This window comes from Lygodium microphyllum, chromosome 26 (assembly GCF_053477565.2).
Source record: "Lygodium microphyllum isolate KBCC chromosome 26, Lygodium_microphyllum_v1.1.10, whole genome shotgun sequence".
Lineage (NCBI taxonomy): Eukaryota > Viridiplantae > Streptophyta > Polypodiopsida > Schizaeales > Lygodiaceae > Lygodium > Lygodium microphyllum.
In genome coordinates this window covers 74,587,300-74,607,555 of record NC_141160.1, presented here as the reverse complement: position 1 = coordinate 74,607,555, position 20,256 = coordinate 74,587,300, and the positions used below count along the sequence as shown (strand labels likewise).

The window sequence follows — 20,256 nt, the reverse complement described above, 5'->3', positions numbered from 1 at the left end:
TGAATGTATGGTAAAGTGGATATGGCCTTGTCACCAAGTCACACGAGAGAAGCCCGCCCTTGCATTGGAGGCCAATCACAATGTTGAACTAATCTAGTAAAATCTTTTCAAAGGCTCTTACATGCTAAATTAAAAAGGTGATATCTAAGATTGTGTATCCAAGTCAATATGGATTTGTGCAAGGTACAAAAATTCAACATGATGCCTTGAATTTGAGGCTTATTATGGCTTATTGTTTAAGTTGCAATCAAGAAGCCTTTCTAATCAATATGAACCTAGATAAGGCCTATGTCAATGCTCGAGGGATTTTATTCTTGTGATGATGGCACATATCGTGTTTGAGCTTGGATTTTCCAACATCAACACATTATTTTGCAATGCATCAACTAAGGTTGCCATGAATAGGGTGCTTTCCCAAAGATTTCATTTGAAAATGTCAATCCATCAAGGTTGTCCTATAGGCCCCTACTGTTTGCTTTGGTGAGTGATCATCCTTCCTTTTGAGGAATTTGGATAAGTTATTAAAGGAACATGCCAAAATCGACATTGTTTATAGAGCCCTTGTCAACAAGCAAAGATAGAACTAGTCCTACTTAATTGGAATGGCCCTCCAGCTTGAATTATGAATTATGATTTCAATGTAGCTCAACCTAGTCACATGTTTTGGTATTTAGGTCAAATTTTCATCATGGCTTAAGCAAGAGGTTGGTTGTCTCCAAATCCATGCTATCTTCACATGCTATGTATGTACCTGCAATATTTCCATTCTTTGCAAGATGCTAGGAGGCGGTGGATACTCTCATTAGAAACTTCTTGTGATGGCAGGCCATCTCCAAGAAACAAGTTATCTTTACAAGAAAGCTGGGCCAGGTTAGGAACTCAAGATAAAGCAGTCAAGTTAAATTTTCTTTGCTCAAGAGACACTAGTAGCTGACCTTGGTCAACTCTCATGACTTATTGGCCAACGATAACACTGGTTGCTTGTCGCTATTATTATGGAAAAGTCATTTGGGTTGGTTGGAAAGGTCAAAATTTCGACCTTACAAACAGCCCGTGATTCAATTTGAAGTCGGCAGAGTGTTTTGGCCCACTGTTCTTGGCAAGGAAGTGGTTCCTCAGACGTGATAGCTCCCTCCTCTTTGTTATATGGCTGAGCAATGAACTCATGCACCTTCTTTTCTTCATTGATCTCCTCACACATCTTGGTAGTAGCATAATCATCTTTGGATCATGCAAGCCAAATTGTATAGCATCATCCTCTTTGGTAGCCAATTGTATAGGACATTCTTCCTTTAGCAGGCAGCCTGGGAGATTAACCCATTCCCCACCTCGTCCTTTTTTATTTGGTTGGTTTGTTTGACTTTCCTACAAGGTTCTGCCCAGTAATTTTATGTTGTTTTTCCTCCACAATTGATCTATAATAGAAATTTCATTTCTTTCTTAGAAAAAAAGGTTTGAAATGTAAACCTGTTCATAGAAAATGAATCAAATTGAACATGCAAAAATTGCATAGCTTCAGAATACTCATACTCCACAAAGAAGTCCCCATATGGCATTTGTGGATGTCTTAAGACCACTACACCGTGCATACAGCTCGTACATGTGAGTTGAGAGGCAATCAAGCTATGTTGCTGACAACTCAGAAGAACAGTTACAATGTTTGGGGATTTCACATCTTGGCCCTCAAACTGGATAATGCACATTTCTAGCCCAAGTGAACAGCAATGCCTTGATTTTTAGAATGGTATTGCTCAGAGATGGTCTTCCATGCATCCATCGGTTACTTGGGATAGCACACGATAATAGAGACTACATGTGTCGTATGGACCACCTTTGCATTTGCGTGGGAGTGTGCATTACTGCTGTTACATTGTTTCTAACACCAATGCTTCAGCCACCATCAAAAAGGTCTGTCTACATGTCATCAACACACAACTGGACCATGTATCCATTGCATTGAGCATTCTTCATTGTCAGATGTATTATCCAGTTGCCGCTTCATGCCTACTCCGGCTACTTTGCAGGGGTCACGGGATCCTCCAAGCATTACAGATTGTTATCCTTCAAATTTCAGCGTCTTGCACTAACAAAGAACCCCTGCCGTCTGTGACACCAGATAACAAGATCTCAATTTAGGTCTAGCAATTTTATTTACCTCTTTGATGGAACGATTTCAGCATGTTCAATTAAGCAGATCAACATCCATAAAAGTTCAAAGTCAGACATTGCTCACATGTTGTGATTTCTCACTTGAGTTGCTCTAAGGGCCAGTCAAGCTGCCATTTCGAGGAGTTGGAAGTTTGAGAGTACTGGTCACCTCAAAATTGAGAAACCATTTGCAGAATCCTGTTATGATAAACTGATCAAATGACAGAAAGATGAAAAATAAACTATAAATTCATACAAGCAACAGATCACCTGTTGGCATGCAGGATATATCAAATATGAGTCTTTAGCCTGCCTCCACAAAGCTGGATAAAGAGTAAACTTCTCATCCTGAAGCTGTCTGCAACCTCCACGAGTTCCTCCTTCACAAATAAGCATGCATCTGCAAAAGCCACTGAGCCTGATCTATGACTTCTGAGGATGACAGTGTCATGAGAGTAAACACCTGTTCATTACCATTTCTGTACCATTGGATGTACATAACCAATTGCTGGTCCACAAGCCAAGGTACCCACAATCTCCAGCAGCCTCTGTGACTACTTTTTCGACAGACGTGTCAACATCCATAAAAGCCTGTAAAAAAGCTTTTTCCTGTGCAACAAAATATTAATCCAAATGGAAAGGAGCCAAGGAAACATTTAATACCAACCAGAATATTATAAAGTTGATGGTTTACATCTTCTGTTTTCTGATTCCAGAGGGACTATAACTGATGTCTTTGGATAGTAGGACCTCAGCTGGATACGGAAGGTCATGAGGCAGTTCAGCAAGATAGAGAAGTCACGCAATGGACATACCACTCCTCTGCTTCTTGATTGGAGCTTCAGGATTGCTCTAGGGTCAAACACATACTCCCTTGAGATTTCTTGATGACCAGGATCTCGCTGAGCACTTTTTTTGTTCTTTCTAGAGCAATGAACCTCCAAAGCTGATTTTCAACAAAGTCAAAAACAAGTACTTGAAATTTCATGTAGTACTTCACTCAAACAGAAGGTAAAACACACAGAAAGTCCAACCAGAAAAGTGAAAAAGGGGGAAGATCACAATTGCCAAGTAAAGGCAAACAGTTGCTATGGAAGTGCCATCCAAACAGAATATATGGCACACATGATTACACAATTGTGCACGCGCGCGCGTGCGCGCACACACACACACACACACACACACACCATACATGCACATGCACAAGCACAACCATAGGCCATTTGTGCAATAATCACAATATGATAAATCTGAATAGGAAACTTGAGCAGTCTAAAATATCGCAGTTCAACACAAATGATGTCCACAAAAAGGCACACTTACTTGACAAGCATTCTGTACTTCAGCAATCCTGTGGTTACTATTCCCAACCTTGCCACGCTTTCCGGGCTCTCATGTCGGGCATGGTGAGTGCCAGTTAAGCTGACATTTCTGATAGTGATTCCAAACTTGCCACACTGGGTAATATGTTTGAAAGAATTTTCAAACTACCTTCGTTCAAAGAAGTGTCTGCGATCTCCACGAGTGTCTTCTCAATATATGAGTAAGCATCTGCAAATGCCTGTGAAAGCTACCATATCACTATTCAAACATGGCAAAGGCATGCAAATCTTTCCAAATCAAGTTCATAGTCTTTAAAATTTTCTGCAACAACACACAAAAGAAAAGCTAAGATCATAGTTGCACTAGTACCACGTACGAAAGGTTTGATACTATACCATACTTTAGGTACCGTACCTTACGTATTAGTACCATAAGGTACCAACTTAATGGATAGATCTTTCCCATTCGAACTGCACTTTGGGACGAGCTAAATGCTCCTTATATTAATATGATATTCTCAAATGAGATTAGGTTATTTGAGATTCAAACAATTTCTCTCAATCTTCTCTTTCTCAAGTCCACACTTCTCTTATTTGTATGATCATGCATGTATGATGTATCCACTCCCATCTATGTAGTTAAAAGTTGTAGGTAGCAGTAGCGCATACAGCATTAGGTTTTAGCATGTTACCCTCTAGTACTCATCTTATATACTCTAATAGCATTGCTATTTAGACTTGAAATATCTATTCTATTATCTTTAGTCCAAAATAATCAAGTTATTTTTTTTCATACTAATATCATACCGTACCTTAAAAAATCTTAAGGTACCATTTAGTACTGTATTTTATCATACCATACAGTATTGTACCTTTCGTACCTGACAACTATGGCTAAGATGAAATATAAATAACAATAACTTATTGAAGAACGCATTCATGCAGACTCTTGCCCTTCAGCACGCAACAATTAATATCCAAATTCAATAAGAGTATGTTACAATTGTTGCAACTGAAGATCGAATTATACTCTTTAGCATTTACCCAAAAAATATTGGAGAGCAGGTGGTCCGGGTTGTGCAGGGACTCAAGGTGGGGTCATAGGTGCTGCAAACAGCAGGGCCAAGAGTTTGACATCACTGAAACTGATCTCAAAGAGATAAACCAACCAACTTTCAAGGTCAGAGCTACAAAGGAACCCTGCCACAGAGCTGCATTTTGCTGTGGGTAGCAGTCTGGAACATATGGCACAAACTTGCTAACAAGGGAAGCTGAGTCTGCATTTTTATGCAGACAGCAGAATGGCAGGAAAAAGAGACACTAAAGGTGGGCAGCTGCAGCATTGACACCTGGGGCAGTGAGCTTGATTGCCTGAAGGAGCTGGAACATTGGAAAAACCTATGTTTGATGCTACAGATGCAACATGCAGGAGCAAGGAGGATCTCATTAGTAGCAACAACCATTCTCATACTCTAGAAGCATCATGACTGATGAGGACAGGTCATGCAGCAAGGTGGTTGCTGGAGGCTAGTGAGGAAACTCACAATGAAAGTTGTGAAATTTGAGATGATTAAATTTAAAATTTAATGTTTAATAAATTCTAAAAATTTTCCCTCTTTTTAGACTCCCCCCCCCAAGCCCCTTACACACGCATGAGGGACCGAAATATGACACACTCTCTCTCATATGTAGGGGACCCATGACATGCATCTTGCACTCCTTGTCAACACATGCCCACCAGCCACAAATCCACAGAGGATAATGGAACAAGATGGAAGAAGGAAGGATATTGATGACAGGAAAGATACTGTTAATATTGTATTTTCCGAAGATTGACTCGAGTTGCAAAATGCTTACAAGTCCCTAAAGCCAAGGACCCAAAATTCACACTTTAGCAATAGATGGATAGGCATACATAATATTCTCTCTGTTTAATTTAGACTTAACTTAGTTTCCATTTTGGGGCTGTGCAAACACCAATTAAATTGAGTAATAATTGAGGATAACCTGCTTTCTAAATTCTTTTAGCTTAAAACCCCTTCTCAGGCCCAAAAAGGAAGCCCAATATGTGAAGGTGTTCTAGTAAGGAAACACTAGAGCACCCTCAAGAGTCTCGAGGAGAAGGCAATGATAAGGACGTTTTTCAAGAATCCATGGTTAAAAAGAAGGGTGTGAAAGCCTTTGAAGAGGGGAAATTCTACACACATGCAAGTGTCTTCACCTGGAAGGCTGCCAATTGGATACTCAACCAGCAAAGCGACCAATCGCTAAAACATGCTATGCAAGGAGGAGCAACTGGGGCATGCTATGCAATGGGTTTTCACATGTAGTGCCCTTATTGTACCTAGATACATGAGTGCAAGGGGGAAAATATAAGTACAAATGGAGGGAGTCAATGCTGAAGACAAACACAAACCATTGTTGCTTATTTATGGTCATCAATCTATGAAGACACTTTAGCATGTGTTAGTATGTGTGTAATGGTCTGACCATCTTTTTACACAATCCAATATTCAATAAGGGTCAAAGGCTTAGCGGCATATATAGGCCCCATCATTTGTACTTTTATCTCATCTCACTTATCATCAATCTATGTATTCAGCATTGTGTACTTGTAACAGTCTCTCTCTCTCTCTCTCTCTCTCACCAAAAAAAAACAATGTACATTATGCTTTGTCCACTCCTGATTGTATCAGCTAGGGCTTTCTGTTAGTTGTTAGCTCTGTAGTTCTTAACATTCTTTTACTGTTCATTCACATTTACTGTTCCTTTCAGACAGTTGTTTCATAATACAAATGATTGTAACTCATGGTCTCATAGGTCACTTTGGCCATTTCCAAACGTTAATAAATCATTTCATTATACACCTCTCTCTCTCTCTCTCTCTTTCATATGGTTGTATCTTGAAATGATATTGATAACCATATCAGTTCCACATTGTTTTTGACAGTCCCTGGAACTTCAGATGTATCTATTTTTGTCCCATAGGCCAGTTTGGCCTCTTGTAGGCGTTAATACACTTTTCTTTCTTCTTTTCTCTCATGGAGTTCCATCACACATAACTGCTGGTTTTCACTTCTCGAGCTCCAATACCCAACAGTGGCATCAAAGCAAAAGATCCAATTTGTCCTTAGCGCTGTCACCAGCCAATCCAGTGGCCTGTTTCAAACATCCAGCTGCACAAGGAGAAGCAGCCCTGCTGTAGCCTGTCCCAATCTGCCATCAACACCTCTTGTGCATCTTTTGAACCGCCTCTCCAGCTCATCGCCCTGTTCCCCTGGGCCACCGCCTGTAGCACAAACCTTGCTGCCATCATACCAGTTAAGCACCATTCTGTATGCTGCCCTACCTGCCCACTCAATGCTGCTCACATCTTCTTTTGCATTTTGTTTTGAACACTGCCTAGCCTGTTGCGTGCCTCAGCCAATTATCATCTGTTTCAGCTCCATTCAGGAGTCTTCAGCTGTGATTAGCCACCTTTTGGCGGTTATAGCATCAACAACTGTTCTTTGCAAAACTTGCTTGTCAACTTGTTGAAGTTCATTGTCATCATCATCAGTCTCAAATGGATAAGGTTCTATCAAATTTTATTAATCTTCCTTTTTCAAAGGTTTATTGTATACTTCCTTTTGTTTAAAGTGATGTTCACATGAGATTAGAAAAATAGAAAAAGGGGCACACCCATATTTTTGGATGGGTGTCATCCTGATCGGCACATTTTTGTTGGCCACATGCAAGGCTAGCATACCTCTTCATGGTCTCTACCAAGTGCTCCAATGGCATCACCAAAATTGTGCACATGTGGGTGAAACCAAAAGTGATATTCCCATCTAGCTTGTTGGATGTGGGTCACATTTTTGTTGGAGGAGAGTCACTTGTGAAGCCTTTATTTTGGTGGCAAAAATTTGGATACGCATTGGAGACCCTTCAGCCCTTAGCCATGAAGGTCCTTATCACTAAGGATGAGTATGAGTATGTCTCATCATTCGATGCTAAGGAGTGTGGAATAAAATGTATTTATACTTAGGGCATATAAGGGTGCATTCACATGTACAACTGAAGAGTGTGTGTGTGTACTATACACGAAGGTCAAACGGGCCTTTATCCCAACAACCTCCCACTTAAAGGTCCAAAGTGAACCTCTAACCAACTCTCACTAGTCGTATGCAATGCTCAAGTTGAGCTATGCTTATACTTTTAGTGAGAACATATGCAAGGTTGTTCTGTGTTTTAATCCTGATCAATGTGATTAAGCCATCTTTCAGAATCTATCTGATAAAGTGATATCGCACATCTATATGCTTTGTGCGTGAATGATACATGGCATTCTTAGCCAAATACACAACACTCTAGCTATCACATCCCAAAACTGCAATACCCATAGACATGCCAAGATCCTTTGCAAGTCTGCTCAAACATATAGCTTCCTTAGAAGCTTCAATAGCTGATATGTATTCAACTTCAGTAGTACTTAATGAGACGATGTTCTCCAACTTGGAACACCAAGAAATGGCCCCACTAGCAATTGTAAAGACATACCTGCTGGTGGACCTACGAGTGTCCAAGTCACGTGCAGGGGAAATAAAATGAACTGAAATTTCTGAATTTTAAAAATGAAAATGGGGGCCGTTGAGCTGCCCATTTGACGCGGACATCAGTTTGTGCAGCTTGCGTCGCATGCCAATCGTGGGTCTTTTAAAATAAACTGAAATTTCTGATTTTATTTTTTTTAAATGGGGGCCATTGACCTGCCTGTTTGACAGATGGCAGTCCGTCAACGCCGATGTCAATTTGTGCAGCTCACGTCGCATGCCAATCGTGGGACTTTCAGTCCGCCGCGTTGCCTACAACCCCATTGGTGTCTATTCTGGGCACTCGTTGGTCCTGCTGGTCCCGGTCGACTGTTTGCTCGCCCTGTGTACTGGTCATCTGCCCGCCGTCCAATGGTCGCCTGCTAGCCTTTAGAACGCAAGTCTGGCTAGTCAATGTTGGTGTTGTTGTTCACCTGTGCAACTTGTGTTGGTTGCTTCTCCTTAGCTCTTCACTTTAGCTCGACCTCCTACACATGTCGAGTGTTGTCCGTTGGCTGAATTATGTGTCACGAACTGAGTCACTCTTGAAAAGCGCGAATGTTGTAACCAAAATCTTTGATACCAGTTCGTCAAGTAGAAGTGGAAGCAGAGAGAGGGCAGACACATTAATTGAGGTGCTCAAAAGTACTAAACAGTGAGATAGTGAGTCAACCAATAGGAGTGTACCAGTGTGGTACACAAAAAGAATAAAAGAATGTATTTATACTTAGGGTATAGTACACTTACACCCACTAGGGTAAGTTCACGTGAGTGAAGTAATATATACACAAGAGATACATGAGAGAGTGTAAAGGGCCTTTACACCCAACATCCCTTATGCATCAGCTTGTGGCTCTCTTATATATGCTATGGTTGCTACTCGTCCAGAGATTGTTCATGCAATGGGAGTTGTCAGAGCAAGTTTATGTCAAATCCTGGCAAAACACATTGGGAGGCTATCAAGTGTATTCTTCAATATCTAAAAGATACATAAAGAAAGTGTATTTGCTATGGGCAGGGTGCACTTAGTCTGCAGGGTTATTATGAAGCACACATGGTAGGTGACTTGGACACTTGTAGGTCCACTAGCGGGTATGTCTTTACAGTTGCTTGTGGGGCCGTTTCTTGGTGCTCCAGGTTGCAGAACATTGTAGCACTGAGTATCACTGAAGCTGAATACATATCAGCTATTGAAGCTTCTAAGAAAGCTATATGGTTGAGCAGACTTGCAAAGGATCTGGAGATGTCTATGAGTACTCCAGTGTTGGGATGTGATAGCCACTATGTATCTAGCTAAGAATGCCATGTATCATTCACACAAAAAGCATATAGATGTGCGATATCACTTTATCAAACAGATTCTAGAAGATGATCTAATCACATTGATTAAGATCAAAACACAAGACAACCCTGTAGATGTTAAGCAAGGCTATGAGCATTGCATATGACTAGTGGAAGTTGGTTAGAGGTTCACTTCAGACCTTTAAGTGGAAGGTTGTTGGAATAAAGGTCCTTTATTTACCTCCATATATTGTACACATGTATTATTTAGTTGTACATGTGAAGGCACCCTTACGTGCCCTAAGTATAAATACATTTTATTCTTTGTGTACCAACACATTGTTGGTACACCCAAAATCGTATCGTACTCTCTCTCTCTCTCTCTCTCTCTCTAATTGCAACACACGCTCAACAGTTTCCACAACGCAATGTAGTGTATCTCAAGTTGCTATCAACTTAGCTACTCCATCTAACCTGTAGACTAGATCCACACGTCACCTTTCTTTTACCACCCAATCGCATATTCCTCATCTAGTATAGAAGTAAGGATACCCACCAATATCTGAGCTTGCACATGGCTTCTCCCCATAATGGGGGCCTTATGAGGGTGGAGCATATCTAACACTAGTCAACCATACCACCATCCCTCACCATCACAATGTGTGGTTGTAGGTACCCAAGGTCAAGAGTCCGAAGTTCGATCTTGCAAGAAATGTCCCATAAATGAGTTGCAAGTTCTATGTAAACCACGCCATAGAACCATTTACAGCCCAATGGCCAAAAACCAATGCAAGTTGAGAGTGGAATGTTACTAGTCATATCCTCTAAGTACAAGGCTTCCTAAATCAGACAATCAATTCACCCTACCCCAAGTTTGAACATGGATGTCTTGCATAAATTATGTAATGCCTTGCTCGCCCAAAGAGCTACGAGTTAATCACATATTAATCTTAAACTTGGCAAAACACATCTTGCTGACAACAGCAATCATTGCATGATTGTTGTCATATTGCTGATCTAGATACTTTTGTTATGGTTATTTTTTACCCCTGCCTTTAATTGTATTCAATAGATTTAACCATGAAGTCTATTATCCTTGTACAGTTTTGACCTTATGAGGTGATGCTTTCAACCCCCAAAAGAATACATGCACACATGCCCAAGTGTGTTTGCTATATCTTGTAATAGGTTTACTTGTATTCAATAGATTTGACAATGAAGTCTATTATCCTTCTACATTTTCGAGCTTATGAGGCAATGCTTTCAAACCCCAAAAGAATACATGCACACGTGCCCAAGTGTGTTTGCTATATCTTGTAATAAACTTTATACTGAAGTCTATTCTCTTGTACATTTTGACTTAATGAATTGAAGAGCAGTGGTTTAAACAAAAAGGATGTGTGCATGCGTGCACATGTGGGCATGTGTATGAGCCTCTCCAGTACTTTCTTCACTCATCTGACCCATCATATCTTTGTGTTTCCTCTTCTCCAACCAGCATTTTTTCGTAGACAGCCCCTCTATATAGTTGGCTTATGTACAGCTATGATGTCACCTTCAGACAGCACATAGCCTTTGAAATGTAGAACAGATCAGTGGATCCAAAGTGAGATGAATCGAAGGTCTGCACATTGCACAAATGGAAACATTTGACGTTCACATTGTTTCTTGGAATTGCAAGCCTGCCATGCAGCATGTGGGGTGACTATCTTTCACCATGGTCTTTGATTGCAACTAATCCCCTCACCTTGGCCACTTTCATCAGTCCCAACCTTGTCATAATCTCAGTAAACAGCAGTTTCCAATCCACTCTGTTCAAAATCTGCCTCACAAAGTTCTTCGATTTCTGCCATAGTGCTGCAATTTTCTCCTTGATTTCTCAATTCGAGGTTCCATCTTGTCTACTAGCACTTGACTATGATATGCTCACACTTTACTGATAAATGACAAGCCATGAACAGCTATCCAACCATATAGCTGCAAATCATGTGGAAACCACATTTTTCTCGATGATTGTTATATTCAATACAGGACCATCTTATTGCAGTAATATTACAAGCTCTTGCAAACACAAATTTTCAGAATGAGCACACTATCATCCATGGCCATATTAGAATGAAAACCAGTATAAAACATCCACAATGGTTCTCCATATGCATCAAAATATAGCTTTTACTTCGATTTTCCAACTACTGAAACATAAATATTACACTACCTTAAACATACCTTGACACACTGAAGAATTCGAAAGCAATTACGCCCCACATTATTGGATGGGCAAAGTGGATCTTCAATGTGAAGAGGATCAATGCTGTTAAATTGAACATAACTTTTTACTGAAGTTCTAGGTGCTGAAAAATAAACAAATAACTCCAAGTCAATATAATCTTACCTATGGCCCCTATCTCTATTTACATACATACCACCTCCTCGAATGCGGACACCCATTCTACGAGGATCAAAGACACACCTGCCATTGGCATTAAACTCAAATATTAGCCTAAGATCTTAATAATCTTCAAAATCAAACCTTGCACACATACCTTTATCTTCACAACTGAAGGACAACTACATTCTTGTCACTCAAAACTGAAGCCTTAGACATTTAAAGACAAGCAAGCCCTCAAAGCTCTCACTTATCAAATCATGTCTCACTCTAACCTTTTGGGTAGAGTCATCGATACTCTCTGCTCAATTTCCTCAAATTTGGATGCGATTTGACAAGCATTCGCATGTTGACAAATACTCTCCCAAAGGCTCATAAAGGCTTGGCATCATCAGATTTTTTATTTGGATTTGTTTCGACCTCAACTGACACTACTACGAGTATTGTGCAAGCTATTTCATTCTTTGTGCAAAATTTTTTACATCAATCGATCCTACAACAGCCCTTACAATCTCCTTTGTATTGTGCTACATAGCCCAAGTTGGTTTTGTGCATATTTTTCGCTATACATGCAACTTTTTCATAAAGTACAATCATTGGCCATGGCTAGCAACAATGATGTATTTTATACATTGCTGTTCAGTACAAGTTGAATAGAACCAACTCTCCACTGGAGGCTTATATGATGTGTCATATGTTAGTTGCAAAGGAGCTTTGGAACATTGTGCATGGAATTGAAAGATGTCCTAGGGGTGTTTCAAAAGCTACAAGTGCAACAAAAACAATAGAAACATGTGTAGTTGAGGATGTTGTAAGTTTTGATGCAAAGACTCATGCTTTGATTACTTTGTCTATTTAAACATGCCATGATCCCATATATTCGCCCATATAAGACTAGAACACCACCACTGCCTACTCCTAAACAGATTCATTGGGATGGTAGAGATGCAAAGACTCATGCTTTGATTGCTTTGTCTATTTAAACATGCCATGATCCCATATATTCGCCCATATAAGACAACTAAGGATACTTAGGATACTCTCAAACCTTTGTATCAAGGAAGAAATGAGGTCCGTATTAGTTACTTGCATACAAAGTTAGAGATTGAACATATGAATAAAGGCGACTCCATGGGCAATTTTTAGACAAAGATCAAAGATCCTAGGGAACAATTGATTACTACAAATGAGATTTTACTATATTGTTCACTTGTGCAGATGGCTCTCAATGGTATTCTTGGTTCTTATTAGACTTCTGCATCTACTCTTCATTTGATAATAAAAGGCAATCTAAATGCTTTGTAATTTGACGACTTGGACTTTGTGACAAGCATGAGACAGAGAAGAGTTCGGCTTCAGTGAATGGTTCCTAGAAGAGAAATAAGTTGACGATGATGATGGAAACTTGTCCTCCACATTGAGATCATAATGCCTCAATAGGTGTTGGGGTGTGTTGTCTACTGGAGACAGATTCAAAGTGCACTTTCCATGAGTGGAATTGAAGTTGATGATGCAAGCAACCAAAAACACAGCCTATAGGAAAGTATTGGAGCAGTGTGTGTCCTCCAAGAGCAGTGCAGCAGCAGGGCAACTGATCAGTCTAAAAACACGGCAGTCCATGATGGTTGGATGAATATGATGGCAGATGGGAACTGCCTATAGGTGCTGAGGTAGTCAAGGAGGCTGTTTGTCTGATGAAAATGGTGATCAAGAGGCAGGCGGCTATCTGAAATAGGAAACACAAGCTGAACCTAGTCATGATGATGTTGGAAATGGTGATGACTGTTAGTTGGGGTAAAACGCAGTGATCGTAGCCACCTGGAGTTGATGGCGACAACAACAATACGACCACAACAGCTCCAGAAGATGACAGCAAATCCCAAAAAGCTTTTGTTTGTACTATGTATTAGTGTTTGGGCACCACCCAAGACAACTTCAGAGCCACCCTAGATAGTTCAGTGACTCATCCACTTATAAATAGGGCATGGGCATAATTGACTATGCTTCCGTCCCCACTCCGTACTATTCATTGTTCATTAGTTCATTCACTCCATCACACTTTCAGCCTCAGCCTGAACCTGCAACGTGTCTTCTTGCCTAAGGATCTGGTTCCCCGCCCCCTCCCACTCCCTCCTCCCCCACCTTTTCCCATACTGTGGCCCGCGGCACTGTCTGATAGGCCTAACACACTCATTCGCCTCATTGCGAGCTGGACTACAGTGGTGTCCAACACCTCCCCCACTGTGTAAACAAGCATTCCCCACCCCCCCCACCCCCCCTTCCTCCTCTGACAGTGCAGCAGCATGAGTGGTAGGTCCTCAGCTAGGACACGCAATGGAATCCTTTGGTCAGATGCCGGCACATTCTACGAGTGCCCCCCAGTCAAACACCTTGCGCATCATCCTCTCTGAGGAACAGCTCATGGTCGTCCGAGCCACAGAATTGGAGTTGAAGGAAACAGTGATCTTTGGTCAGGTCGTTGGACATTCCCCATCGAGGGCCCAGCTACGGGATTGGCTCCACTCCACGCTGCGCATTGGTACAACACAGATCTTGGAGGCAGTGCTCATGGGCCGAGGGATCTTCATGGTTCGACTCACCTCTGCGGACACAGCCCGTGAGTTGGTGGAGAGCTCGCTCTATGCCTCCACGAAGGGGGTCATCTATATGGTTCCTTGGTATAGCGGCTTCACAGTGGAATCATTTGCACTCCACAATAGTTTTCTCAGACACCCAATCACCCCACTTTTTCCCAGACTAGTGTTAGAGTACCGCCAATTAGTGGAGGACTTTGGACGGCTTTTTGACAAAGTTCTCCCTACTTCCTTCGCGGATGCAATGACACCTGCAAGAGTCCCAAAGGTACAAGTGGTCGTGAAAGACACAAAAAGCATACCAAAGTTCCTGGAGATTGAGGCAAGAGGTGACTCCTTTAGGCAGTAGGTCATTGTGACTGGGCAACTAGGGCAGTGCCTGCGCTGCCACGACTTTGGACATCAGGCAGCAGATAGTACACATTTCAGGGCCACACTTGAGCATTATCTTTCGATCCCCTCCACAGTGGAGGGCCCTGAGGGATGTGATCGAGTGGCCCCTAGCACAGGCGGCCCGTTTCTACCAGTGTACAGAGTCACGACTCTCAACATGGCTGATAGATGCATTGATAGTACCACCTGCAACATCTATCACCCCTATGATTCGACCAAGGGCCACCATGGGGGACTGGAGTTCGCCGTCCAGCCTTGCGGGGGAAAGCATACTTGCATGCCCCATAGTTTCTCATCCTCATCAGTAGCCTCCACACCAAACAGATGTCTGTTCGATAAGTCACAAGTTTTCCCATGAGCTTACACCTTGCATCCTGCAATGTGAATAATCTTCACTACAATGGGGCACGTGGTTCCAGAAAGTTGATTGTTCGGCAGGAGCTGTAGCTTGCCCTTGCAGGACGGATCGACATTTTACTTCTAAAGGAGTACAAGCTCACTCCCTCCCAGGCCCAGCATGTAGAGAAGGTACTCTCGGGCAGCTCGCACACTTACTGGGAGCACGCCATAGGTGCCCACGGCAGGAGTGGAGATATATGTATCTCTATTGGCCCGAGTCTCGCCCCCTGTATACGAGACCACGGGACGATAGTGGCAGGGGGGGTTCTATGGATCAGATTGGATATTGGGGACTTGTGCGTTAGAGTCCTCAATGTCTATGCCCCTATGGAGGTTAGGGCACGCGGCAAGTTCTGGGTGGAGATCACGGATGGACTCCCAGAGATGCACTCCTGGATCGTTGGAGGAGCCTTCAACAACCTGGAGGCTTTGGAGGACCAGCAAGGAAGAGGCAGAAACTATCAAGGCATGGCCGGGGAGGAGCAGGAGGAATGGGAGGTATTTCTACTGGCAATAGGTGCACATGATACCTAGAGAGACACATGAGGGAGAGGTCGTTGGACTTCTCTTGGGGATAGAAGCGGCTAGGTGGAGTCTTGCTGGAGCGGTTGGACAGATTTTATGTGGGAGAGTGGGGAGGCTCTCGTGGAGGCCAGATTGGGCAGTTGGCGGGCACCATGTTGTTCGATCATTACCCGGTTCTCCTGACACTAGATCCCCCAGCATCTGCCCTAGACACACGATCCTGTAGGATCCCTCACTCGATCTATAGAAGGAAGGAGGTGACGAGACAAATAGAGCAGCTCTGGACTAGAGAGTGGGACAGGAGGGACCGGATTGCAGAGAAGGTTGCAGAGGTCCTAGCCGAGTTGAGCAGAATCTGCCAAGAGGTAGCTATACAGGCCAGGCAGTAGAGTTGGGAGGAGGAGAGGGCGCTCAGACGGGACCTTGCAGCCATGCAAAGATTACTAAAGAAGGCACAGGGGATCTCACCCTCCACGCACAAGAGGTGCAAGCGCAAGCAACCATTGCTGGCCTAGAGGACAAGCGATCTGAGTTCTATTTCCGCACCTCAGTAGCTTTTTGGGCATGGAAGGGAGACACGATGTGCAAGGAGTTTTTCCGAGTGCACCAGTCTCGCACCTCAGGAGAGCAAATACGCAGCCTTCAAGATCAGTATGAGAGGACTCGTTCTAGCCCAGATGAGGTGATGGAGATTGCCACTAATTACTACAAACGCCTTTTCCAATAGGAGACAGTCTCAGCTAGAGGACACTGATGTAGACAGCAAGTTTGGGATCACATCCCGTTCCTTGTCACACAAGAGATGGGACGCTCCCTCCTAGCCCTCTTCATAGAGAAGGAACTAGAGGAGGCTTTCCATACACAGGATGGGCAGAGAATGCTCGTCCTGTGTATGGATGGCCTCTCTAAGGCCTTCTTTAATACCTACTGGGAAGTGGTGAAGGACCCCCTACTAATGGCCTTCCAGGAGATTTTCACTTCAAGACAAATGCCAGGAAGTCTTTTGGCAGGCCTTATCAATCTTCTCCCCAAAGAGGGAGACCGATTGGAGCTTTCCCAGTGGAGACCGATCACCTTATTGTCACTGGCCTATAAGGCGCTGGCAAAGATGATTGGTAGGCGACTACGCCCCGTGCTGCTAGACATCATCCATGACACACAGACAGGCTTTGTCTAGCATAGGAAAATCATAGATAATGTATTCACCTTCTTTGAGGCGACAGAGTGGGCTCAGCACACTGGGCAGAGACTGGCCGTACTACTCTTGGATTTCGAGAAAGCTTATGACAGGGTGGACTGGGATTTCCTAGAGGACACCATGGTGAGGTTGGGTTTCCCCCAAGCTTGGATTCGCGGGGACGCCACACTTTACAAATCGGCTACTAGCAAGGTTCTCATAGGTGGTAGGCGAGGGGAGGAGTTTCACCTGGAGAGATAGGTCCGACAGACTGCTCCCTGGCCCCATACCTGTTCCTACTCTTTACATAGGCGATGTCTCACTTCCTCAGGTCCCATGTGAGCAGATTACGCGGCCTTCGACTTTCCATGAGAGAAAAGACTGAGTTGCTAGACTCAGAGTATGCAAATGATGCAGCACTCTACATAGAGGACAATGAGTTGATGCTAGAGAGAGTGAGACTGGCTCTTGAGGTGTTCTGTTCTGCAGAAGCGGAAATCAAATGGCGAAAGTCAGTTGGTTTCCTCACAGACCCGGACTCTAGCACGGAGTAGAGCATCCACCTAGGATTTAGATGGGTGAGCAGAGGACAGACCGTCCGGTACATAGGGTTCTAGGTGGGACTCGACATCACTCTCGTCTAGCAGTTTCTTCCAATCCTCGATTCTATTCGCAGGAAGCTGACCTATTGGAGCACGGCTCGCCTCTCACTAGCTAGCCGAGCCCTGGTGGTTAACCAGGTCCTCCTAGCGACGGCCTGGTACATCGCCTCGTATTGGTGCTTCTCATCCTGCGTAGTGCAACTTCCCTGCCTAGTGCTCCTTTGGTTCGGGTCAGAAGGCTCCAGGGATTCCCGAGCCAAGTTAGCGTGGGCGATCATCATATGGCATCGGTTAGAGGGAGGGCTTGGGATCATAGACCTAGAGTTTCACAGTATGGCCGTCTTGGGCAAGCTAGTTGTAGAAACTGATTGAGCACGACGATCAAGACAGACTGTTTTACGTGAAGTGAGAGACAGAGAGAGTGCGAGAGAGGGCAAAGTAGAGAGTGAGGACGTTTTTAGGTACAATGACAAGTCTGTACCTTTAGGTTTTTTGATAGATATATATGTGTAAGTACAAGTGCTAAGGGTGCGTTCACACCTGAGCGCATTTAAAGGCACGAGGCTTTTATTCCCAACAACCTCCTACCTAAAGGCAATGTGCCTTAAGAGAAGGAAAAAGAATCAGCTAAGTCTAGGTTTGTACAAAGCTGAAGTACATATATCTATCCAACTCCCATCATCTGTCGGCAATGAGCAAATCGCTATGCTGGAAGACCCTTCGTGAGAAGGTCTACAGGGTTATCATCTGTATGCACTTTGAAAAGCTCAATGCTTTTGCTGTCAAGTACATCTCTAATGAAGTGATACTTCACATGTATGTGCTTTGTCTTTGCATGAAAGACAGGATTCTGTGCTAGCATGAAAGACAGGATAACTATCACAATGGAGAACATGTAACTCTGTGATGTCAAGCTCTCCCACCAGACGTGAAAGCCATAAAGTACTCTGCCTCTATAGTAGACAATGCAACACACTTTTGTAGCCTGGAGATCCAAGAGACTGCTCCTCCTATGAAAGTAAACACATACCCAGAAGTGGACTTCCTGCAGTCTGCATGACCAGCATAGTCTGCATTCGTAAAGGCAACAGCAGATGCCTTCTGCTTTCCAAAGCAGATACATAACTCCTTTGAGCCTTTGAGGTATCTCATAATACCTTTCACTGCATCCCAATGCTTATTGACAGGGGTTGCCATGTATCTGCTAACCATTCCCACTGCAAAGGCAATGTCAGGGCGTGTAGCAACCGTAGCATACATCAAACTGCCAACAGCTGAAGCATATGGTATCTTGGCCATTTCATCCTTCTCATCATCAGATGTAGGATTGTCCTTTGCACTAAGTTTCACATATGGAGGCAATGGAACCCCAATTGTTTCCCCCCCCTCCATATTGAAACGCTGCAAAACTTTGGAGATATACTCCTGCTGAGATAGATAAAGTAATCTTTTCGATCTATCTTTGAGTATTCGAATGCCAAGAATGTGATTTGCATCACCAAGATCCTTCATGTCAATGTTGCCATGAAGACTTTGCTTCAATGAATCCAAGGCATGAGTATCCCTGTCAGAAATCAACATATCATCAACATACAAAACCAAGATAATCAGGCTGCCATCTGCTGCCTTCTTGGTGTACAAGCACTGATCCACTTGACTTCTATGAAGCCTTGGGACTACATGAATGTATCAAACTTATGATACCATTCTCTTGGTGCTTGTTTCAGCCCATACAAACTCCTTTTGAATTTACATACCATTTTTTCTTTCCCTTGTTTAACAAACCCTTCAGGCTTATGCATATATATGTCTTCATGAAGATCACCATGTAAAAACGCAGTCTTTACATCCATTTGTATGAGCTCCATATCCTCAACTGCAACCAAGCCCAAAATGATTCTCAAGGTAGTCATCTTGACTACAGGAGAGAAAATCTCATCAAAGTCAATTCCATGCTCCTGCTTGTATCCTTTTGCAACCAATCTTGCTTTGTACTTTGGTGAGGAACCAGAAGTGACCTTCATATTGTAAACCCATTTGCATGGAAGGGTTTTCTACATAGAAACATGAAACGGGGAACGAGAACGGGGAATGGGGAATGGGGATGGGGATGGGAACGCCAAACCTAGGAAACGGGGATGTGGGAACAGGAACGGCATTTAAAAAATCAAAAATCATGAAAAAAATTTAATCTTTCACTCATAATCCATGTGGACTCTAGAGTGTTAAAAATTAAAACCAAGGTACATAATCCAGAAGGACAAATCATTTTAAGTTTTAACTTTAAGATATCATGCATTATTCTAAAACTACTCATTAGAAATTGAATTGCAACTTACAAGGCTCAAGAGGTCAACTATTCAATTATAAATAATAAAATCCATAATACATATACCAAAAATGATAAAACAATGAACAATGAACTAAACTTTAAAGTCTAAGCTAAAAGAACATGCTATGGTACCATTGCCAAAAAACTTAAAAGATTATAAATATAAAATTGAAATCTAATCTTTGAAAGAACATGCTCATTGCCCCAAAAAATACTACAAATATAAAGTCTAATCTCTACACTGAAGCAAAATGCAGCATGCCAAAATAGCCCAAAGGGCAACTGCAAGACTGCAAGACTCAAGTACAAATATAATATCGGCATGGCACAACTGTCAATAGCCCAAGTGTCACACTATCATCAATGATCATAATATCATATATAATGTAAATGTGTCATGTATCATGAGACTCGTGATAAGTAAGCTAAATCAAAGATCATGATCATGATCTGAGGCTGCTCTAGCCACTCTTGAAGTGCCAACCTCATCATCATGTGTACCATGAATTGTTGCATCTCCCTCAAC

At 42.6% G+C, this 20,256-nt stretch overlaps 1 protein-coding gene across 1 annotated transcript in view; it reads right to left on the bottom strand.

Annotated features, from left to right (window-relative positions):
- Positions 1–745: 745 nt before the first annotated feature.
- Positions 746–20,256, bottom strand: part of MEE44 (Nucleotidyltransferase family protein) — a 96,637-nt gene continuing 77,126 nt past the window's right edge. Inside the window, exons 13-18 of the mRNA XM_087668432.1 lie at positions 11,715–11,792; positions 11,549–11,633; positions 2,843–3,709; positions 2,419–2,757; positions 2,234–2,346; positions 746–2,104 (exon numbers count right to left, since the gene is read on the bottom strand). Coding sequence (XP_087524558.1) covers positions 3,566–3,709; positions 11,549–11,633; positions 11,715–11,792 — 307 coding nt within the window. The 3' untranslated portion in view covers positions 746–2,104; positions 2,234–2,346; positions 2,419–2,757; positions 2,843–3,565. The remainder of the gene's footprint in view (positions 2,105–2,233; positions 2,347–2,418; positions 2,758–2,842; positions 3,710–11,548; positions 11,634–11,714; positions 11,793–20,256) is intronic.